This window comes from Hemicordylus capensis, chromosome 2 (genome assembly GCF_027244095.1).
Source record: "Hemicordylus capensis ecotype Gifberg chromosome 2, rHemCap1.1.pri, whole genome shotgun sequence".
Lineage (NCBI taxonomy): Eukaryota > Metazoa > Chordata > Lepidosauria > Squamata > Cordylidae > Hemicordylus > Hemicordylus capensis.
This window is the reverse complement of record NC_069658.1, coordinates 409,251,296-409,275,865: the sequence shown is the minus strand read 5'-3', so window position 1 is coordinate 409,275,865 and position 24,570 is coordinate 409,251,296. Positions and strand designations below refer to the sequence as shown.

Genomic DNA, 24,570 nt, shown 5'->3' with positions numbered 1-24,570 from the left:
ATTGACAATAAAATTCAGCCATCCCAGGTCCTTGGGAAGAACTCAATGTCTGGATAAAACAAACCAGTCAATAACACCTGTCTGACTGTCGTCGTCAACAACAACAACAACAACAACAATAATAAGCAAGCAAGCAAGCAAGCATGGGCACTGACTTTTGCAGTGGTGAGAATTGGCCAACAAACTTGCACCCATGCTGCTTTTGCTGGGGGGACACCCCAATTGGTAAATGAAAAAAAAATGTCCTCCAGGCCTCTGCATTATCATGGACTGCAGCAACTGAAGTTCATCCAACAAAATTGGACCAGACATTGCACTGGACACCTCAGAACTGGTAGTGTCACAATTGTAACAGATACAAGCAGTTGTGTCCTTGAATTAGCTGTGGTAACTTTGAGCCTGTTATTTTTAGCCCCGCATTTTGAGCTTCCCATGAACTGGCTGTAGTAGCTTTTGGTGCCTGTCATTCTTTCTAGTGTTTGCTTCTCTTATCTGTGAAAATTGTTTAGGTGACCCCTATTACAGGAGACCATAATCTATTGCTTTTGCTTGCCGCCAAGCCCCCAATTGGAAAAGGCACATGGGGCGGCGGGGGGGGGGGGAGAGAATGTGATATAAAGTCTCTTCACATGAACAGCCTAACCCAGGCTAGGGCAGCCCAGCCCCTGGGTTAGGCTGCTCATGTGCAGCACTGGGATTGGGGCCAATTCTGGCGCTGCCCATCCGCCTAACCCTACTTTTAGCCCCAGTGCTGGGGTAGTGTGGGTGCTTGGGCTGCATGCAACCCAAGCATGCACAGAGTCAGGTGCCCAACTCCTGGGGGATTCCCCCAATGCACCCTGCTCATCGTGCATTGCATTGTGGGATATCTGGAAGCTGAGACAATGAGTCCCAGCCTTCATAGATCCATGCTGTTTTGTGCAGTGTGGAGCAAATGGGCGTGTAGGGGTGCCAGGTTCCACCCTGCCTACCCACCCGATCATGAGTATACTGTAGCTTCATTGGGTTGAAAAGCACTTTCTACACTAAGAACAACTATGGATGTGGAAAGTAGTTTTAAAAGGAAACATTTAGCAGATGCTTTTGTTGGCAAGTTGCACCCAATTCAGTGGTATGAATTTATTGTATGAATAGCACCCAAGGGCTTTTTATGGCAGACCTTTTAATGACAGTGCTGGTAGAGCTTTGATTTTCTAAGAACTTGGAATATTTGGGGCTTCATTTGGCTAGGAATTTATTTATTCATTTATATGTTGTCCAAATCTCTAGACAGTTCAGAAAATTTTTTAAGAAAAAAATTAAAAACAATCAACAAGAGAACACAGCAATTTAAAACAGGAGGACATTGCCTATTTTGTGGCAGTAACATTATTGAAATGAATGTGGTTCTGTTATGTGTCCCATTGGAAAAGTATCTGGTGGGGGGTATGGTTTTCATTATCACAGTGTTTGAGATTCGCTGTGCTATTTTTCATGATTAATGTAGGGGAAAATTAGAATGTACATCAAGATTTGAGTGGAAACTTCTAATGCAATTCTTCTTATCTCCCCCCACTCCACTTTTCCCCCTCCTTTTAGCAACACCCTTTCTTCACCCTGCACGAATCCAAAGAAACAGATGTGGCTTCTTTTGTCAAACTCATCCTGGGAAACTGAAAAATGGACTTGTACATGTTTTTGCCCTTCTGTGGACTGGTGGTTTAGGAGGAGGGGCATGTGGCAGGGCAGCCTTCATCACAAGAGAACCAATAGGAGAACCTGCCACTGGCCAAATCTTGTAAAATCCTAGCCCTCTGCTCTTGAAGGTGGCTTTTTAAAACAAAGGGTTCGTTGGTCTCCATAGTAACATAGAATGAACTGGTTAGTGAAATGAATTTTAATGAGGTTGTTAACCTTGAACAACAACACACACACACACACACACACACACACACACACAAATTAAAAAGAGTGATTTAAATATTTAAATGACAGTCAAGATTTCTCTAACCATCTCCACAGCTCCCTCTTCCTTTCTTCCCTGTCAAACCACATTTGCTTTTGTTTATGGTAATAGGTGCTACGGTAGTTATGAAGTTCTACATAGTTATATTTTGTCGCTACCATTATTTTAATATTTATGTCAAGTGCTTGATTTGAGTAGAATCCTTGTTTTTATTCTTATGTGAGAATTGAACAGTGGGTGATGACGACAGCTACGAAGGATGAGTATTTATACGGCTTCACTAGGAAAAGGATAATGCATGGGCCATATTATATGGGTTGATGGACTATTTAAATTCAAAGAAGATTCTGGCTTAAATGTTAGATGGCCTGGTAATGCCTAGGAAGGTCTGCATCGTTTTTTAGGAGATGCCAGGAGAAAATGGTGTTCTTGCAAGTATTCGAGGCTTCTTGCATTCTTGTTCGTGGTGTCGTCTTATCCTGTTCACTTGGTTTGTAGATCACTGCAGTCTTCAATGAATAATGATATCCCAAAGGTTTAGGGCTCCTTACATTCCCACAAGACCTGAGATTAACAGAGAGGAAACATATATTTATGTGTGTATGTGTATATATAAATTTATGGAAAATTAGAAGCAGCATTAGTAATTTGACAGCTGACTAAGCAGTGGTGAACCCATGGCCTACAGCACTGAACCTGTGATCTGCAACCAAGCAAGAGCCCTATACATTGGTTGTAGTCCATGGGTCATTCAATGCATTTACATGGAGAAAGGGAGTTTCCAAGAAAGAAAACAGAATCCAGGAGGAACAGCATGGAGAGATGTATTTCAGTAAGGGGCAAAGTCAAGTGGAAAAAAGAATCACAATGCCACTTTTTAAACTGGCAAAAAAGTGTACAGAGCCTATCTTGGACACTCACATTTCACACACACATGCTAATATTTGCCTCATTACTTTCCCCTCATTCCCTGCAAATTAATAAGAGTGGCAGATGTGTTAGCCCTCATCTTAAATGTTTTTGTTAAACAAGAAAAGAAAAGAAAAGCCCTACTCATAAGGGTAGGGTTTTGGCCTCCTAAGGCCAAATACTGACTTGGAGAGATATATGTAGTCTGGTAGCTGCACAGAGCATACTTCTGCCTTCAGTCACAGCAGTATCGTGGTGGCAGTTTTCATGAATCCTTTATTTTATGACATGTCTTGCCCTTTGTTTGGTATCCTATAGCAAGACCAGGGCCTTTGCTGATGGAGGCCACTACAGTTTTGCTAAGAATGCCAGAGCTTGTTTTGCTTGTGGAGCGATTCCATTTTCTGAACTGAACCATGACAGAGTTAATTCTTCATAATGGTAAGGATGCTGTACTGCCTAAGTCTGGTATTGAGGGAGAGTGCTAGTACTCTTGCTAGGACAAGGGACAGCATCATTTTATTAGGGCATGTCCTTTCTGCCTCAGTACAGGGCATGGCATCAGTGTGATGCCAGCTCAGAATTCAGGCAGTGGCTCTACCAGGTGATGATCCAGACCATTAGTATTTGTAGCACAAACTTAGTTCAAAGAAGTTGCCGTCCTGTTTTCTTGCAGTCCATGTTTTACAGTGTAACTGGTCCCTTGTGTGCGTGTCTATTGGAAACCTTTCAGGAGACTTTTTACAGTCAAAACATGAGGTGGGTTCACATTTCATTGTAAGCTTAAAGGCCTAGGATGGCTTGTAACCTGTCCTTAGTTTTCCAAGTTACGTGCATCCCCCCCCCTTCTCACTCTTCAGCTCTCCCCCCGCCCATACACAGTTGATTCTGAGCTGCTTTGATTGATTGTCTTCAGCTGCGGCTAGAGCTCAGCCAGCCAGTTTTTAGAACTAGTTCCAGCATCAATTCTCACTTTGAAAAACATGACATTTAAAACCAGCTTTTTGGTTTTCCTACATATGGATCTGATGCTTGTTTTAGAGATTGTTTTTGCTGCTTTCCTTTTGGAATAGTGAGACTCGTTTGGACGCCACATCCTCTTGACCTCAGAACACCTTTATTTGACTGCTGTGGTAACAGACAGACTGGATTTATGAGATAGGATCAGTGTTAATAGCCGATATTAATACTCCCATTGGTTTCCAATAGTAGAAGAATGCCAGTGCTGTCTGCAGTAAGTCAGTCTAGAAAGATTACTGCTCTGTGAATCAACACTACATGCCTCAGGCTTTATTGTAGGCATTAGAATGTGGAGCCTAAGTTCCCCAGTCACTTAGGTGCTTTGGAGTTCTTTTGTCAACAATATCTTAGTATAATTTGTCTCTTGGCAGACACATAGACCCTTGCAGAGTCTAAGAGTAAAGCACACCCAGGTTATCTGTCCTTTCTAATCAAAACTTAAAACTAGTGTTTTCTTGTCTGAAAGTTCACATACCATATTAATGAGCATAAGTTTCTGCAGATATTTTGAAGCAATTAAGATGCAGTCCAAATTCTTATTCATTTTCATTTCCTAAAAAGCGGGGGCAGGGGGAATGGAGAGAGAAAATAGTTGATCGCACAGTCCACTGATGGCAGGACAAGAATAAATAGGTTTTACTTTCAGGAAAGCAGATTCAAATTTAAGCATAAAACTAATATAGATGCACTTGTTCAGTGCGTCTTAGCAGAATCTTCATTCTTGAAGGCTATCAAGAAAAGTCTGGACAGGCATCTACTGGGGATATTTTTGTATAGATTATGTTGTCTTTGTGTAGGGGTTAGATTATTCATTAGCTTTGTTCAATTTACATGACTGTGATTTTTATTGGAATTGCAATGGCAATATAAATTAATTGCAAACAACTCTTTGAGGTTGATGCTGTTGGGAATGCCAGATGATAGCTTGGAGGTTGTTTCTTCGTACTTGTTTGCTGAAACTGACAGGTCTTTGATCAGAAACTCCCAGGACTTTCATTCTTCCTTTGCTCATGTCTTAGCTTAACATGTGACAAATGATACACCCTCTTTTCTATACTGGAATGGTATCTTCCATACGTACCATCACATCTGATGAGTGCTTAGATTTCTCTTTCACCACCTACACATGAAATTTGATATGAGGCTTTTCTTCTTTGGAGATCTTGGTCACAGAGGGGACAGGGTTCCTCTCCTGGGAGCATCACTGCCAGCTCCCCCCACCCCCCGCTCTCCCTGCAGTACTCAACCTCCATCTATATGTTCTCACGAGAGTGTGTCCTCTTCCTGGCCTTGCAAGAGCCCTTGTTAAGTCTCCTCTGTCATTTCCTGCTTGTTGCCCTGGCAACCTATCTTGTTCAAACAGGCATGCACCAATGCATCTTCTAGTTTTGTTGGCAACATGTCTGGCATGGCTCTTTTGGGAGAATTGGGGTCTTTTGTTTGCGGTTAACTTAATGGGTGAGTTGGCTGGGAACCTGCCTGGTACTGGGAGATGAAGACAGAGGCAGGGGCTGTGATCCCCAAGAAATCGGAAAATCTAATTAGCATCAGCTTCCCATCATCTGAAAATAGACAGGCAAGTATTTGTCTTAGGCCACAGTGTATGCACAATTTCATTGTATGAAGATGAGATTCTTATGGGAAATCTGTTATGTGTGAAGTGGCCATGAGTCACTTTTGGATCATTGCAAGGAGCTCTGAATTCCAGCCACATGGAGTGACATGGTGGTAGATGACATAGTGGTAGTCACAATCAAACAATAGTTGAAGCTTATCCAGGCTTAGTTAATTCCAGAGGCTTCAGCTTTTGATATACCCCTTGATCTATCAAGTGGAAGTTAAAGGGAGTTTTCACTGCAGGTCCTTTAAGGTTGTAATCCTGTGCACAGTTACATAAGAGCAAGCCTCACTGAACTAAATGCAACTTACTTCCAGGTAAACTTGCATAGGATTGGGCTGCAAATGTATGGAATTGGTTCTGGTAGTGCTTTTTGAGGGCACCTGAGGATAGTAATGCAAAACAGCTGTTCTGTTTGGTGCTGAGAAGCTTAAATTCTATTGGTGTATCTTTAATTTTGAAGTTCCTAACCCATTTTAGATTCCTAAACTGCTTAGGTGCTCTAAATATTTTATTATTTTATTTTATTTTATTGAAGACGATATCTCTTTCACATGTGCTCACTTGGGCAAATAATTATTGCCTTGCCTCTGCTTTCTCATCTGTAAAATGATGATCAATTCTTTGCCACAGAAGACAAATTGTGATGCTGGCTCTAGACATGGGATATCATTGTTTAAATATTTCTGGTTTTGGGGTGAGGAGCCAGGCACAGTATATGTACAGAGCTGGATCTTATTATTGACACCAGAACATCTTGCCATGTATGATGCCAAACTAATGAACACTGCATTCTCCATGTACTGGGCATTCATATAATGAGATTATTCATACAATCAAGAACTGTGTAGGGTAGAAGTGATTGTGTGGAAGCAAAGGAGGAGGAAAACCTGGGTAGCTTTTCCTCCTACCTTGCATCCCCATAATCACTTCTATCCAGGTTTTCCTCCTACCTTGCTTCCACACAACTGAAAATTGGGAGAACACACAGCTCCTAAGCCCGGGTAGAACACAGTTTTTGATTGCTAACCAATATTGCTAACTATCGCACATTTGTTTGCATATCCTAGAAGCTTTCAAAGCAGTAGCATATCCCTTTGTGAGTACTCCTTGGAACTGTGAAGGAAAAGGGCTGACTTTGGGGTTGTACACACATTCTCTGTTGCCTTCTTCCTTTGCTGAACCCGGAATGGTTGCATTCTTCTCAACATGGTGTTACTACTTTCATCTCATGCCATGCTACTTGATGATTTCCTGCTTCCAAGTGTAGACCATGATAGCATAACTCTTATCTCCATTAAAAACAAATCACAATCCTTCTTTCTAGCCTCTTAATTACTTTGGGAGTTCATTTTCTCTTAATTTTGCTGCTCAGGTTCCTGGTCGTGCGTGTGTGTGTGTTAGGGAAACAATCAGTGAATCAAAACCACTGTTGTGTATTTATTAGGGAAAGAAGGAAGTACTTTCACAAACACTGACTCTTTATGTATTGAAGTCCCAGATCCATAGACAGTGTTCACCCAACTACATGTTTTCACAGCATAGGTGCAATGACTGTGCAACAACTTGGTGCTTTGAAATATTGTGAATGTTGCTTCCAGGTTTCGACCCTTAACTCTCTAAGGGTAGACTATGGGAAGTGGCCCCTCCTTGACCTGCCCTCATATGTCCTATGCCAGTCTGACACTGCTGGTGTGATGCTGCATGGGGGCACATATTTTCTGCAGGGGAACAAGTTGGAAGGGTGTCTTGCACAGCTGCACAGTATTTGATTTGGTGCACTGGTTCATGTGAACTCATCTCCTTTCTCCCCCACCCAATGATGGCTATAGCAAAGCCTCTACTCAAAGGCAGAATGACCATTGTCAGAGACAATGTATTAAGCCTTTTACAGTTCACTCAAGCAATTCCCTTTGATGGAGAGGAATGAGTGGTAATTTTATAGCATGAAAGTGATCAAGTGAACTACATGCATGTTTGAATTTTTAGTAGGCAAAATCTTTCACAGGATACATAATTCATGTTCACTGCTGCACAATCCTTATCTTAATTCATCTTTAGTTGTTGCAAACCATTATAGCTCTCTCTTGGCTATATGAAAGCCAGTGTTCACCAGCTGAGAATTCTTCCTATACATAAATAAACCACGGGCATTGTAGAGTAATAAAGAATTGTGAATGGAAATTTCTGGCCCTTGTGCATTATTGCATTGTGTGGCCAGCTCCATTCATTAATTCTCATTGCAGTGCTACAGCCATTTGTGCTTATGAAATCTAATGTCTCGCTGCTCTGCACAGTAATATTACAATATTTATAAAGTACTTGCATACTTTACAATCCAAACTGCTGTGTTTATGCCTCCCCAAGCTCAATGTTTCCTTAAACTATGAACCAGGCATAAAAGATGTGTCTGTACTCTTGCTATCTGCCTTGACTGTAAAATCCCAGATATTTTTCATGCAGGAAGGATTGCATTTCCTAATTATTATTTCATCTGGGCCTGCACTAGGAGCAGTTAGGCAAATCTAAGCTATAACATATGTTCTGGTAGCTTATACCCCCTGTAGTGGAATATAGGCAATCAAACTTGCAGTCATACACCTGAAGGTGGGAAGAAGCCATCTCTGTGGTATTTAAAATGATAGACAGATGTGTTTCTAGAGGAAGGCAGTTTTATAGTCCCACATGATATCTCATCTCATCATCTTGACACCCACCTACCCCCGCAATAGAATAGTACCTATCAATTTCCTTCTAAAGGGACTCCTTAGGTTCCTGATTTTACTTGATTTTCAGTTTGTATGTGACCTTGAACATTTATCAGTTGTATACACTGGAAGAGTTATCAAACTACCTAGGAACTCGCATGTTAGTGTGCACAGGAATCCTGTGTGTGTAGCATCTTTCAATGTTCATCTTGGTAGAGGTGGGCAGTTTCATATACAAACTTGTGCATGCCTGGAAATTGCCCTTCCCTTGAAGTGATTGCAATGCTTGTGCATGCAGGATCCAATATGTATGCCCAAGTCTACAAGACACTTTCGTATGCTTTAAAATATTTTGTGGTCTAAGAATGTATATGTATATCCCCAAGTCAAACTTCCTGCACTGGTGAATTTTCCTCTTGGGGTGAATTCACACACAGACATTCATCACACACTGACTGCAACATCTGTCTTTAACATGTGCAACAGCCATCCCAGACCAAACATTGCAGATGGGGCTTTCATGTCTCCTGGCATCATCTCAAGCACAATACAAGTTCAGCTGCCAGTCATCAAATGATATATGTTAATGTGCCAGTCCACCCCAAAGGAAAGAAGCTTTCAGTTGACTGGACTCCTGTGGCAAACCCTCTACTTATAGAAGGCTTTCATAGAAGGAATTCTTGCGTACCCAGCTTAGTTCTCTACTTTTTCTTCTCACCACATTAAATGTTTGTTTGGATATCCTACAGCAGGATTAACAAATTGTAGGTGCCAGGGAGCCATGGCACCTAGAAATTTAACTATGGACAATGATGTTCAAAAGTACAGTTGTCTCATAAAAATCTTTGTGTCTCAGGCAACCCTGTTTCTCATCTAAATCTGTCACTTGTAAAAGGATTAAAGAGAAGCTCATTTACTGCCCCATTCCACAATGTCCGTCACTAAGTTTAGTAATTTTGTCAAGTGTCCATTTTCTGGCTGGCTCCCAGATCCAAGATAACTTGTCAAGGCCTGTCCAGATGCAGCAAGCAAGCAGAAGTGATTTGAACAACTACTGTTGTTGGTAAACATGTCTATATTGCCATTTTTTGCTGGGCAATCATTGTATGCATCCTTGCAACATCCCTGGTGAGATAGGTTGGGATTAACCCTGTTTTGAAATCCATATAACTGCGATATAAGAACAAAAGATTAGAAATCTAGATGAGATATGCTTAATATAGTAGACCAATAATCCTAGTGCATTTTAAGCTAATATGCCCCCCTTTTCAGGGAAAATTACATAAGAACAGCTCTGCTGGATCAGGCCCAATGCCTATCCAGTCCAGCATCCTGTTTTACACAGTGGCCCACTAGATGCCTCTGGGAAGCCCACAGGCAAGAGGTGAGGGCATGCCCTCTCTCTTGCTCTTGCTCCTCTGCAACTGGTATTCAAAGGCATCTTGCCTCTGAGGCTGGAGATAGACTGTAGCCACCAGACTAGTAGCCACTCGCAGACCTATCCTGCATGAATTTGTCTAAGCTCCGTTTAAAACCATCTAGCTAGTGGCCATCACCACATCCTGTGGCAGAGAATTCCGTAGATCAGTTATGCACTGTGTGAAAAAGTACCCCCTTTTATTGGTCCTAAATTTCCTGGCCTTCAGTTTCATGGGATGACCCCTGGTTCTAATCTTGTGAGAGGGGGAGGAAAATTTCTCTGTCCACACTCTCTACTCCATGCAAAATTGTATACACCTCTACCATGTCTCCCCATATTCACCTCTGAGGCTGTAGTCTTATGAGGCTGTAGTCTTGCCTCATAAGGAAGGTGCTCCAGGCTCATCTTGGTTGCCCTTTTCTGTACCTTTTCCAGTTCTACAATGTCCTCCTTAAGATACCCTGACCAGAACTGTACTCCAAATGTGGCCACAGCATAGACTTGTATAAGGGCATTAAAATATTAGCATTTGTATATTCAGTCCCCTTCCTAATGATCCCTAGCATGGAACTGGCCTTTTTCACAGCTGCAATGCACTTAGTCGACACTTTCAACATGCTGTCCACCACAACCCCAAGGTCTCTATCCTGGTCAGTCACTGACAGCTCAGACCCTATCAGTGTGTATGTGAAGGTGGAGTTTGTTTGTTTTTTGCCCCAATATGCATCACTTTACACTTGCTTACATTTTCCGTTTTGTTGCCACTCCCCCAGTTTGGGGAAATCCTTTTGGAGCTTCTCACAATCTCTTTTGGATTTCACTACCCTAATTAGTTTAGTGTCATCTGCAAATTTGGCCACTTTGCTACTTAGCATTTATGAAAATATTAAACAGTATTGGTCCCAGTACAGATCCCTGGGGGACCCCACTTCTGACTTCCCTCCATGGTGAAAACTGTCTATTTATTCCTACCCTCTGTTTACTGTCCTTCAACCAGTTACAGATCCACACATGAACCTGTCCCCTTATCCCATGACTGCTAAGTTTACTTGAGGAGCCTTTGGTGGGAAACTTTGTCAAAAGCTTTTTGGAAGTCCAAGTATACTGTGTCAAATATACTATGTCAACTGGATCACCTTTATCCACATGCCTATTGTCACTCTCAAAGAACTCCAAAATGTTAGTGAGGCTTCTGCTTTTCTTGCAGAAGCCATGCTGGTTCTCCTTCGGCAAGACCTGTTCTTCTAGACGTTTAACAAATTTGTCCTTAAGTATGCGTTCCATCAACTTACCCAGCACCCAAGTTAAACTAACCGGCCTGTATTTTTACGGATCCCCCCCCCCATCCCCTTTTGAAAATGGGAGTTTCAAAAAGCTCAGCAATTTCACGTGTGAGTTCCTTCAGAACTCTTGGGTGGATGCCATCTGGCCCTGGTGATTTGTTAATTTTTAGTTTTTCAAGACAGCTTAGAACATCCTCTCTAATCACCTCAAATTGGCCCAGTTCTTCAGCCTCTAAACCTGAGAAGCTCAGGTCCAGAGAGGGTATGAAGACAGATCAAAAGAACTCATTCAACTTCTCTGCAATATCCTCCTTAATAATCCCTTTCATGCCCTCATCATCTAAGGGTCCAGCTGACTCGCTGGCAAGTTTTCTGCTGCTGATATATTTAAAGAAGTTTTTGTTGTTCCCTTTGACACTTCTAGCTATAAGCTGCTTACACTCTTTTTGCATCCCTTATTGTCTCTTTTCATTTCTTCTGCTAGAGTTTGTTCCTTCCTGTTCTCTTCATTTGGGCAGGACATCCATTTTCTGAAAGAAGTCTTCTTCCCTTTTATAGCTTCCCTGGCTCTACTTGTTATCCATGCTGGTGCCCTCCTGAACTTGGAGGTACCTTTCCTCCTTCTTGGTATATATTCCTTTCCAACTGAGCTTCTGTTACTATGGTTTTAAATAAGTTCCATGCTTTGTGGAGTGATTTGACCCTCTGACTTTCCCTTTCAGCTTCCTTTTTACCAATCCCCTCATTTTTTAGATGTTACCTCTTCTGAAGTCCAACACATTGGTGTTGAACATCCTTGGCAGTGCTCCACTCACATATAAACTGAATTGGATCACACTATGATCTCTCTTCCCCAGTGGCTCTACAACTCTGACATCCCACACCAGGTCATGAGCCACCACTCATGATTAAGTCCAAGGTCACCTTCCCTCTGGTTGGTTTCAGGACCAGTTGTTCTAAGGCAGTCGTTTAGCATGTCTAGACATTTGGCCTCTCTGTCAATACCCACATCTGAATTTGCCTAGTCTATGTGTGGGTAATTGAAGCCACCCATTATTACAGTTGTGTCTCTCTTTGATGCCTCTCTTATTTGCTGCCCCAACTCTAGGTCCCTCTCAGCATTTTGATCTGGAGGGCGTTAGCATGTCCCTAGTAACACATTTCCTTTCAGTCATATTGTCACCCATAATGATTCTGTGGAGCATTCTGGTCCTCCTAGGTTTTCTAGCTTGTTGGATTCTGTCCCTCTAATACACAGTGCTACCTCCACCCCCAATCCGCCTCTCCTTGTCCTTTCTGTAGAGTTTGTATCCAGGAATAATAGTGTCCCACTGGTTCTCACAGTTCTACCAGGTTTCCATTATACCCACTATATCTATGTTTTCATTGGAAACCAAGCACTCCAGCTCCCCCATCTTGGCTCAGAGGCTTCTGGCATTGGCATATAAATACCTATACACCAAGTTGCTTACCTCTTGCTGGCATGTCCTATCTCCCTTACTGTCATTTGACCTTTTTGATAAGCTGCCATGTGTTTCCATCTGCTCTACTCTTGGTTCTACTCTGTCCCCTTCTGGTTTATCTGAAAAGTTTGCATCCTCACACCTTGGCAGATTTTGCTTGCTGAGCCAGATACCACTCATTTCCTGTCAGCAATCCCCCGGGCATCATTTTAAAAGCTGCTCTATGACCTTTTTGATTTTAAGCGCCAGCAGTCTGGCTGCATCAAGTGCAGCCCATCCCTTTTGTACAGGCTCATCTTGTCCCAAAATGTATCCCAGTGCTTAACAAATCTAAGCCCCTCCTCCTGGCCCTACTTCTCATCCACGCATTGACACCCCTCCGCAATGCCTATCTCTCTCACCCTACGCATGGAATAGGCAGCACTTCAGAGAATGCTACCCTGGGGGTCCTGGACTTAAATATGCCACCTAGGAGCCTAAATTTGGCTTCCAGGACCTCCTGACTGTATTTCCCAACATCGTTGGTACCGACATGCACCACGACAGCTGACTCCTTCTCAGCACTGCCTAACAGCTTATCCAGACACTGCATGACATCCACAACCTTCGCACCAGGCAGGCAAACATGGTGTGGTCTGTATGTGGGTCACAAACCCATATCTCTATGTCCCTAACAATAGAATCACCCACTACCTGGAGGCACCCAACCCACAGAGGAGTATCCTCTGTGTGAGAGGCTATGGGTACATCACCCAAGGAAGGGGTCCCTTCTGAGAGAGCATTCCCCCCTTTCTCAAACTTATGTCCTTCCCTGAGATCCGCATTCTCCATGACAGCAGAGAAGCTGTCAGCCTCAGAGTGGGATGCCTCTGTCATATCCTTGAGGGTCTTCAGGTCAGCTACCTTGGCTCCGAGGGAACAAACTTGTTTTCCGAGAGCCAGGAGCTTTTTACATCGAGCACACATCCATTACTTCAGCCCCTCGGATAGATAGTCATACATGCAACACTCCGTATTAGATTACAACTATCTAATAAAAATAAAAACAAGAATTAAAAAAATATTTTTATCAACCATATTCAAGAAAATAATAAAACTAACCTTTTATCAAAGGGCATTATGTGAAGATCACTTTAACCATTCAAATTACAAGGGGACCTCATTCGCACAGGTTCCATTTCTACAGATTACCCTGTGTAATGAAACTGCAGATAGTAAAACATTGAAGTCAATGGGATCATGGGGGTTATGTTCTGAGACTTGAAAAATAATTACTAAAAAGTAGCAAAAAAAGAAAAGTTACAATGGGCCAAATAAAGTGCCCTAATGTGGTCTGTGGGCCTTCTTGATTTAATTGATTCCCCTGCCCAAAGCCCCAAAGTCCTCAAATTCCATGAAAAATTGTGGGTTTCTTGAAATTAAACAAGTCACAAAATGTCTCCTGTGCTCAAAATGGTGGCTGGAAATTACCTCCAAGGTCATTTCTGGCCACCCCCAACCCATGGATATATTTCATTTACCTTCGTTATTCCAACAAGTTCAGCCTAAATCTGTGTAAACACCTCTTCATGCAGAAAAATCTGAATGCTTTTTCTGAATAATGAATGAACCTGAATTTTTCTTCATGCAATTTTGTAAACAGAAAAATCATAGCAAAGTTGGTGGCTCTGTCCCAATCCACTTGGAGGTAAATGGGACCATCCATAATCAAATGTGAAATATTTTCCTATTTGTGCAGGGGCCATGAGCGGACCCCAAGGCTTGTAGAATTTGACTTCTTTTAAAATGCACTCAAAAGAAGTGATTTGTTTTAAAGGCCTGGGGCAGTACAGGAGGACTGTGCGTGCGTGCTCTCCAGGTTGCTATGGAATCCTGGCTGAATTTGTGCAGAGCATAGGCACACGCCCTCACTTTGCTTCAGTATCTCTTGCATTTTTTCTGCTCTAGGCTCCTTGAGGTGAGGTATCTACATAGCTGCTATGATTGCTTCTGCCCCCTCCTGTTGCTACGCAGGCGATTTCCAGTAGAGGTAGAGCTATTTGTTGCCTGGGCTGTGTGGGTGAGCAAGAGCCCCTTGGCCATAGCTAGCGGACAACTAGGCAGAAAGTATGCTGCACTTAAAGAAAGCAGCTTAATTCCTCAAACTGTTGACTGTTCCACAACTGTGTCAACTTGGCCACCATTGAAGGACATGCCCTCACTTTCCCCCTCAGCAAGGAAGAAAGGGCAGGAAAAAGTTCCTTTCTGGTGTGTAGGCTTGACAGACTTGCAAGGGAATGGGATAGCTACTTGCTTTGCAAGCCTGACAATGTGGGGCCCCTAGCAAGGGAAACTTCCCTGCTCTTTTCTTGGACGTGCGCACTTCAGTTCTGCCCTACATAAATATTTGTGGGTAATCTTAAATACAAGATGAACCCGCACAGAGCATGTGTATGCTCGTGCAGTCAGCTTTCCCGCCCCCTCAGTCAACCTTCCCCACCCCAGAGACTTGGCAGGGCCCTCTCACTCGGCCTCCCCGCCCCAGCTCAGCCTCCCCCAAAGACTTCGCCATTCCTCCCCCTGCTCGCCCTTTCCTCGCTGCTTGGCAGCTGCTTTGCCTGCCACTTGCCCACCTGCCGCTTGCCTGTTCCTCCCCCAGTCACTGCTCACTCTGTGCTCTCCCCACCCCCACTTGCCACTCGGCAGTTGCTTCCCCCCCACACACCTGCTCGCCCGTTTCTCCCACCTGCTCACCCTTTGCCCTCCCCCATTCTCCCCCCCCCCACAGCGGTTGCTCTCCCCTGTTTGCCCATTCCTCCCCCCGCTCGCCCTTTGGCCTTTGCACCCCCTCTCACCACTCAGACTTTTTCTCCGCTCGCCCATTGCTGCCTCCTGCTAGGCCCTCTGTCTCACCTCCCCGCCCCGCCCTAAGCCACCCCATGACGATGGAGAGGATGGCAACAATGGGTCATGGCTGCAGCAGGGGTGGGGCTTTGGTTGCGGCTGCAGCAGGGGCAGGGCTTGCCACGCACGACCTTAGTGTATTAAATATATAGATAACATTTCCTGCTTTTAAGTTCCTGCATCTAAATGGGGTGTGTTAAAACCACAAAGTTCTCTTCTGTTGCTTTAATAGGGTTACTGGGATGTGCCATTGTTGAAGCAAGGCATGCTGCAAAGACGGATTGAAAAGTTCTAGGTAGGACTGTACAGTCATAATCACGGAGTACATCCAGTGAGAGAGACTAATTATCCATTAGCTATTCTCCTGAGTTACCTAGGCAGTAGTTTCCTAGACTATGTTAAAGAGTTAGTTATGAATGTCTTTATAGCATCAAAAATAGTTATTGCCCATCATTGATAGAAATCAGTTTTACCTAGAAATGAGTGGTGTTAAGAAATATTGGAAGTTGCCAAAAAGAAGGTAACATAATTTAAGGTTAAGAAAACTTGAATTGTGCAGAGATAATTTTTTAAAAAATTTATTTTTATTTACATTTAATATCCCGCTCTCCCTCCAAGGAGCCCAGAGTGGTGTACTACATACTTAAGTTTCTCCTCACAACAACCCTACGAAGTAGGTTAGGCGGAGAGAGAAGTGACTGGCCCAGAGTCACCCAGCAAGTATCATGGCTGAATGGGGATTTGAACTAGGGTCTCCCCGGTCCTAGTCCAGCACTCTAACCACTACACACATTCTCCTGGCTCAGAAGCAGGGTAGAGATATTCCCACTAGTGCCCAGGTCCAGAGATCTGGTTGCAGGTCCCACATTTGTAGTAGGTCCAGCATGTTGCTTTTCATTACAAACTCAGGCACTTGAGTACTTATCAACTTGGAAGTAAAACAGGGCCACCACACACTAAGGTAGTGGTTTTTGCATATCCTGGAGTCTCCCTAGGTATGCTGAAGTATATATGTTTGTAAATGAAGATATATTCAAATATGGCCCAATGAGCTTCCAGGATCTACATAATGTTGAGAGCTCTTGAGCTGGGATGTCAGTTGATTAAAAACAAAATGAAAGGACATGGAGGACCAGGGGAAGAGAGAATTAGTATTCCTCAACTCTTAACTGCTAGAGGATGCATGAGAGTTGTGGTGGGGAGGGGGATGTGTATCATGAAGTTTTTAAAATCTCCTTTCTGCTCCAGAAGCCCTCCTTCCAAGCACTATATTGAAATAAAATATTCAGGTTTGGGGTTGGTAGCCAGCACTAGCACTTGAGTCTCCCCTTCCTCAGGAAGCACTCTATGAAAATAATAAAAATGTCCTTGAGGGCTGCACAATCCTCATGAACATATTTTCAGATGGCACAGAACACTTCTGAGAGAAGGGGAGTTGGTTGAAATTCATACTCCCCCCACCCCCCGCCACACACACACGATTGCCGGTGCTGCATTAATCGAAACCATCAACAGCGGCACTGTTTTGTTAGTCTGTATGTCAGCCACTGTATTTAAGCCACTCACGTTCATAATAAAGCTTCATATCAGTTATGTATGGAGATGTTGCTTCATAATAATCCTATCCTGGCTTAACTGGATAAATATACATCTCCCTTCTAGACTTAAACAATGTATTAGTAAATAAACCTATCTGATCAGGTTGGCATCTTATCACCACAACAAACCCAATTCCAAAATACCCAATGCTGTTGCTGAATTCTCTTAATTAAGCCTCTTGTAATTTACCCATGTAAAATCCATTGCACAGGCATCAGGGGCACAATCAGGGGCACAAAGTTTATTTTAGGTCCTTTTCTTGGCTAGCATTGAAGTCAATGGGATTAAAAAGTGCTTAAACACATAAGTATTTCAAGTTGTGAACCTTTTCAAAAATATTTATTTTTATTAACAGAATTGCAGTAGTAATTTAACATTTGTTCAACAATTAACATTTAGCATTTGTTCAAGAGTTAATTGGAAAAATTATTTGCAAATTGGAAAATAACCCAGCTTCGTTCTGAGCCAGCTGAATTCTACCCCAGCTGAATCTACCCCAGGCAAGTCATGGCCCACCTCCAAATCTCCCCTTTCAGCAAAAGTTACTAGTCCAGCTTGAGTTCACCAGTGCTGGCAGTTCTTCCGCCACTGGAAGAGGCAAGGACCATCCAGCCTCCCTGTGCTTTTCCACTGCAGCACACTGCATTACTGTAATAGGAGGCCTTGATGACTAAGGGGATGTGGTTTTCCTGAGAGCTGCTGTCATGGCGGTAGGACTGTGATCCTTATACAAACTTTTTCACTCATCTAATGGCCAGTCTAATCTGAAAGGCATAATATACAAGAGCAAAGAGAGAGGATAGCACTTTAAAATAAATATTCAGCCTTTGATTACTGTATTTCTTCAATGATCTTCATTATTTTGCAAGCAGGGGCCACTATGGTAAAAAACTTTCAGTGTGAGAGCCATTTCTCACTGTGCTCATCTCCCCATAGTACTGCACTTTTCTTAATGCTGGGAGGGCCTTAAAAAGAGACAGAGATCTCTCTCAAGAGAACTATGGAGAGAGCACTGAGAAGGACTACACTTCAGAACACTCTGTGCTTTCCTTCCAAGATGGTGTAAGGGCTCAATTTCCCTTAACACACACACACACACACACACACACACACACACACACACACACACACACACCTACTCAGTGTGGGGCAAAGCTCAGCACTGCACAGTGAGAATGGTTGTCTCTGCATGGTGTCAGTGAAACACTGCAGAGTATTCCTCTCAGCCCAATAAAGAATTAGGGCACTGCACTTAGGATTGATGGGAGTTGCTAGTGGTCCTTGGGCCTTACAATGAAGAACACTATTACTTACATCCTCAGATTTTAAAATGTAACTGTTGGAGTGAAGCCATATTTATTTGAAATGTCATAGTTCTCGTTTGTGACCAGTCATCAAGCAACAATCATCATGTACCTTTTGTCAGGGGTTGCCATTCTGTGAGCAAGAGAAAAGGAGCATTCTGGGACTTTTCCACAATTGGATTATAACATAGCACAATTTGGTGATGATATTTAAGAGCACACTGATTCTTGGCAGTAGATCTGAGTGAGTATGGGAGCCTTGGAAGGAAGAATGGAATTTACTCTTAAGCTGACATTTCTTAGTCTTTCTCATGAAATACCATGTAAATCCCACCATACAACATGGGCCACAAATAGTATGCTGCTATGTCTGATGCCTACAATGCCTCCACCTCCTCCAACAAAAAGGAAGAGGAGGAGGAGTGTAGGCATGTATGTATGCATCTGGGTTTAAGGAGGGCATGGTTTGATGGCTAGTGCTGATTGAATGTTCAAACTCCTTATGGGCTGGTTTGGACAATATTCCACACACCATGAGGGCACGCACACACTGCGAGTGTACACACCCTGCCTGCCGCAGTGCATAGCGGGGACGGTTTGTTTAAATTCTTCTTCTATATGTGTGTTTAGTATTTCTAGCATACTACACCTACTCACTATTATTAGTAAGAGGAACCCTTGAGCACAGGGATGGAGAAGAATATGTGCACTCTGTAGTGCACAGTTTAGCCTGAAAGTCCAGCTTCTTGAGCCATGCATTTGTTAATCCCTCAGCACAAACAAGGGTAACAGCTTTCAAGCAGTGCCCAGTATAGCAATATAGCCACAGCCTAATCATGGTGCATACTTTCCATAGAAGAAAATGGTCGTCGTATTATAACACGTAGTTGGGGTGTGTCACATCGTGAGCATGTACAGACAGAATCTACTTCCTAGAAAGATTATAGATTCATTTTTGAGACATGTTGAGGCCAAACATGAGGGCTCACAAAGTTCCATAGACATTCGGAGCACCTCTCAAATTATCTGGAAATAGGCATGGAAATATTACAAGATCAGGCACCAATTAGAGATTTCCAGTTTTTCTGTGGCTTTGGCGAGGCCAGATGTACCATGAATTATGGTTTTTTTCATGGTATTTTTGTTACATTTGCTTTCCTTTCTGGGTCCAGAGATGGCTACACTTTTAAATATATATAATATTAACCAAGCCCTTTTGGAAGTTGGCTGAAGGTTGTGTTTTTGGTTAACAACGATAGTTGCTTGAGCATCTTCCAGTTTTCATTGTTGTTTCTTCTGTGTGCTGTACACTTTTGCTGAAGGAGACAGCGAGAGAGAGTATAATCCCAAATAAGATCGATCTGACCCAGCCCACCTTTTTTTTGTGGCTTGCTTTGTATGTATGTATAATTCTGATGTAATGTAGCTCTTCACTCAATATACTGATTCACTTCAGATCCATAGACTGTTAGCTCCCTTCAGGAACAGGCCACTTCCTGCATTCAAAAATGTGTTGTAAACCGTCCAGAGATATGAATCTGGGGTGGTGTGTAAATAAATAAAGGTCAAGCAAACTAACCACAGTTGGTAAAGAGGATCAGCCCAGAAGCTTGGGGCAAATGCTGTGTAATTTGATCTATAAAATATCTTTGTTGCTATCTGGGGCATGGGGAATCTTCTGTGTTCCACTTCTTTAGGGATGTTTGATAGAGAAAATGGAGCTAGGGGTCTGTTGCCAAAGATTTGACTGGTTAGTTCAAATCAGTGTGTGAACTTGAGCCTTCCTCATCTTGGTATCTCCTGGCCAAATGCAACTCTTTGCCACTTCTATCCATTTTGCCAATTCTATCCATTTGTGTTAAATAAATAATTTTTAAAAAATCCTGTCACTCTCAGACTCCTATTTTTGGGCCTGTTCTCTTCACATTCTTCAAACATTCTTAATTCCAGCTATCCTGTCTTGGCTGCCCTACCCCCATCTCCCATTTCTCTCTCTTCTCAGGTCCCTGCTTTCTTCCTTTCCTAGGCTCTTGTTTCTTTCACCCATCATTCCTTTGGCCTTTGCTTTCTGTAATAGGGCAGCTCAGTGGTGGTGATGGATCAGACCAAGAGACCAGATTTGGATGTTCCAAAAAAAAAAACCCCACCAGGCACTTACAATGCCAAAAGTCTTTCCCTGACGCATCACATACTCTCTCCACCATGCTACTCATGGTTATGGCGGTGTTCATCTGAAGAGGCAAATGCTGTTACCATGATGGTGAGCACTTCTGTGATCAGCAACGCATGGCAATCCAGGCTACTGATCATGGAAGTGCCTGCCATCATGGTTACAGCATGTTCCTCGTCAGACAAACACCACCATAACCATGAGCAGTTTGGTGGAGAGAATGAATGACATGCTGGGGCTAGACTTCTAACTCATTTTTGGCATTGCATGTTTCAGCATTCTCTCTCTCTCTCCCTCTCTCTCCATCCAGATATCTCCCTCAGTCTTTTACTTGGTTTTTTAAAAACTGCATGTTTTCAGTTTTCCATCTAGAGTAAAGTAGGTGGAAACAAGTAAAGGTCTGTTATTGTATGTGAGAGGGAGGGAGGATTCTTCATTGTTTAAAAAAGTATAATTTGATTATTCTTCTTACTTAGAACTGGGCTATGTATCCACCACTGTGAGAAAATAAAATCTCCTGCTGAAAAAGAGACCTATTGTGGGAGAGAGGAGAGTGGCTACATGTTTCCACTTGTTTTTGAAAGTACCAATCACTGTGTACCTTCTGTTATGAGAAATAGAGAATATTTCTAATCTTTTCAGCACTGTTTGAGCTGAAGGATCTGTTCTCTCACATGAATTGCTCTTGCTGGGTCAGGATAAGGTTGACGGTCTAAAACTGAGGTTGACGTTCTAAAACTGCTTTCAGACGTATGTATAAATGCCTTCATTTTCTAGAAGGGTGAACACATTGTGACAAATGAAATGGCTGAGGTTAAATAATGTTGGATATGATGCTGCCCTTTCTCTCATTTGTGCAAGTTCCATTTTCTTCAAACAGGCATTGTGAGGAAGAAACTAGCTGCAGACCGCATTCTATGACAACCTTTTTGAGGAGAATCTTCACTCTAGCCCATGAATGTCCCGGGTGATCTGATAATATCAAGTATGATGAGTCCGAAGCTTATTAGGACTGAACTAAAGCTCATGGAATCATTGGAAAGATCCCATTTTGATTTCATCTATTTGATTTGTATGTAGATCTTAAGAGGGGGAAAAGAGGTTAAAAAACTTATTTCCATTTTAATGCAGATGTTTGTATATGTGGCTGATGGCTGGATCCCCATAGTATTGGAGTGCAGAGGCTTGCATTATAGTAATCCTGTAGTATCTGGGCTGATCACTTGTCTTATGGCTCTGAAACTAACTTGCTATCCCATATGTAGTGGAAAACTACTTCCTTGCAATACTGGGTAGCCATAGTTGCTAAGCATAAGAATGATGTGAAAAATCTTCCTATGACTGTGAGCCATGGCTCCCGGTTACTTCTGCAGCATCGCCCTCACTTGCTAATAGCCCTTTACTCTTCTTACCTCACATCACTTCACAGATGCCTCATAGCACCAGCTTCTCCCCATCTCTCTTCAGGAGCTTCAAGAAATCCTTTGTGGCCTCCCAGATCAGGTTGCTGCTGTTACTATTACTAACCAAGTTTTAACCTCTTAATTGTTAAACCTTTTGAGACAAGATGAACTCCCTTGGTCCCAATTTGTGACTGGGAGTTGGAAAGGGGAAAGGATATCTCCATCTTAAGCAAGCTTTATCTTGGATTACTGGGATCCACCCTTGAACTTCTCAGGAGCCACAACAAATATCCTCAACATTACAGTGGGTTGGATCCTAAGAATAACAATTGGAAGTTCCCTACCCCCTCTTCCCCACAGCAGCTCTTTGTGCCCTCTCCCATGAGAAGCCTCTCCTGAGGATCAAAGGCTGCTAGTTGGCTGCTCTGTTGTACTACCTTTCTTATTTATTCCTTTCTTCCATTATATATTAGGGCAAGGTACTAAGCTAAAAAGTAGTCACAATACAAGCTTTGCATATAGGCTTACTCCAGATCACCTCTGTTGCTTCAGCTTTCCGGGCAATATGTTGCTGATTTTGATTTCAAATAATATTTATTCAAATTTCCACACTCATCCCCAACACAGCCTCTGTTTTCCTGTTGCCAAACTGGGTTGGGTGTCAGTGGCGTTTGACTAAATCATTCTCCCAATCCAATAATGAGATATGCTGCGGTAGGGCTGTGTAGGCATGCACACTCACACACGAATTCTGGATGGGTGTGACCTGAATTCTGTGCTAAGAAAATCTTGGTTCTTCAATTTTCAAAAAAATTGCAAGCTGAACTCATTTGCATGTATTTTGCATAATTTTTCTTCTTTCCATATGGCTATGGTTAAGAAGATCAGCAAGACTGTGAAGCCCTGACCACTAGAAATTATGCTTGGTCCCACTTCAGCTTTTGAGATTTCACTGGACATTGCCCATGGACTCTGAAATGAAAGCAAGGCCATCCAGATACTGATTTCTGCACCCCAAGCTAAATTCTGTGCTTAAACCGAATAATAGTATAGTATACATACATCCCTGGGGTGAGGGCAAGTCCCAGTTTAGTAATCGGTGACTGGTATTCTGCAAATGGACACACTGACTGTGAGGTTGAATGAAATTGCATACTATCCTGATGTATCACTTACTAACCAGATGTGCCACTGATTATTTGAAGATGTTTAGAAAATAAAACTTTTAAAAAGAAGTTTGTAATTTCACCTGAAAAATAAAGTGTTTGATTTATGATTAATTTAAAATATTTTGGTCTGTGAGTGATTTTGTTGCTCCAATCCATTCATCTTGCCCCAAAATGTATCCTATGTCCCAGCCTTATTACGTTGTCCATTTTCCTGTACTTGCTGTAGAAGCCAATGTTGTGGAATGAGGGCAGAGAAAAACCCAGCATGATGACATGAGGACTCTGGGTAAGTTTCAATACATGTTGGACATGGGGATGCCATTTTACTCAGCAGCCATGTTACCTACAATGTATAATGTAGTTTAAAAAACTGTTTCCCATTCAGTCTTATCAAACAATTTCCTAATGGTCTAATGTTCAATTTTGATTAGTACAGAAACATTAGGGAGGAGAGCTGGTCTTGCGGTTATGAACATGAATTGTCTCCTTTGCTAAGTAGCATTAGGGATGTGCAAACTGGTTCGGGGATTCTGTCCGGACCAGAACCAACCCCCTGCACCAGTTAGCAATTTTTTTTAAAAAAAAAATTGCGACACTGGACTGGACTGGCGGGGCGCGATGGGGGCCGGACCAAACTGGCCCGGTCAGGTTCGAGTACAGTTCACACTCGAACCGAACCAAGCTAGCCAGTTCTGTGCACACCCCTAAGTAGCATCCACCCTAGTTTGCATTTGGATGGGTGACTACTTGTGTGCACTATGTGTTGTATGATAGTGTTCCCCTTACAAGATGGGGCCATAGCTCAGTGATAATCTGCTTGCATGCAGAAGATCCCAGGTTCACTCTCTGGCATCTCAAGGTAGGGCTGGGAGAGACTCCTGCCTGAAATCTTGGAGAACCGCTGCCAGTCAGTGTAGACAGTACTGAGCTAGATGGACTAATGGTCTGAAGGAACAAGTAAGATCCGTGTGGGTTGCAGCAGCACCCTTACTACAGTTGCTACCTACTGTATTTATTGGGGTTGCTCCCCACCCTGCTGCCCCCTTCTGGTCTTGAGCCATATCACTAAATTGGCCATGAAGGAAGCTGTTAACTGGATGCAACCCAAAGCAGACAGATGGTTTTAATGTTGGTACTCACTCTTATCCAAGGTAGAATGATGTATTTCTTGTAGATGGTATGACCTGTTAATTTCACGATCTTGTTATGCTCTTTATTTGAAATTGATGCAGAACTCTAGTTATAACTTCTTAAGTTTTAATTCTTAAAAAATAAAGGACGACCATTTAAACACATAAAATGGTCTGTATGTCTGAAAACAAAAAACCCATCATCAAATTGCCAGCTGGTAAAATATCTGCTTTCTATAAGAGATGGTCTTTATCTCTGGAGTATTATTTCAGCTTTTGTGAGGGAATCTCTCAGAAGAGTCATTACTAAAGCATTTCAGTTAAAAATTACTTCAGGTTTTATCACTCTTGATTCCCAGCTAGGATTATGAAATGAAGGCCAAGATACCTTGATGAAGATCAGATGGTTTGTGGTTAGAGAGAATCTGGATGGTTTCAACTGGAAAGACCAAGTCCAAATGCCTGGGATTCCATGGATACCTGCAGTAAATGAGACATTTCCATTTGTTTGGGTTGTGTATTTCCCTGGTCATTAATTTGCTGTGT

At 42.6% G+C, this 24,570-nt stretch overlaps 1 protein-coding gene across 3 annotated transcripts in view; it reads left to right on the top strand.

Moving 5' to 3' along the window:
* MAP2K6 (mitogen-activated protein kinase kinase 6) overlaps positions 1-23,012 on the top strand; it is a 147,166-nt gene extending 124,154 nt beyond the window's left edge. For 2 of the 3 annotated variants that reach the window (XM_053297358.1, XM_053297360.1), the window contains exon 12: positions 1,579-6,808. In XM_053297358.1, coding sequence (XP_053153333.1) covers positions 1,579-1,656 — 78 coding nt within the window. In that variant the 3' untranslated portion in view covers positions 1,657-6,808. Of the gene's footprint in view, positions 1-1,578; positions 6,809-21,202 lie in introns of those variants that run through there. The other variant, XM_053297359.1, reaches the window with a different exon arrangement.
* The last annotated feature ends 1,558 nt before the right edge of the window (positions 23,013-24,570 follow it).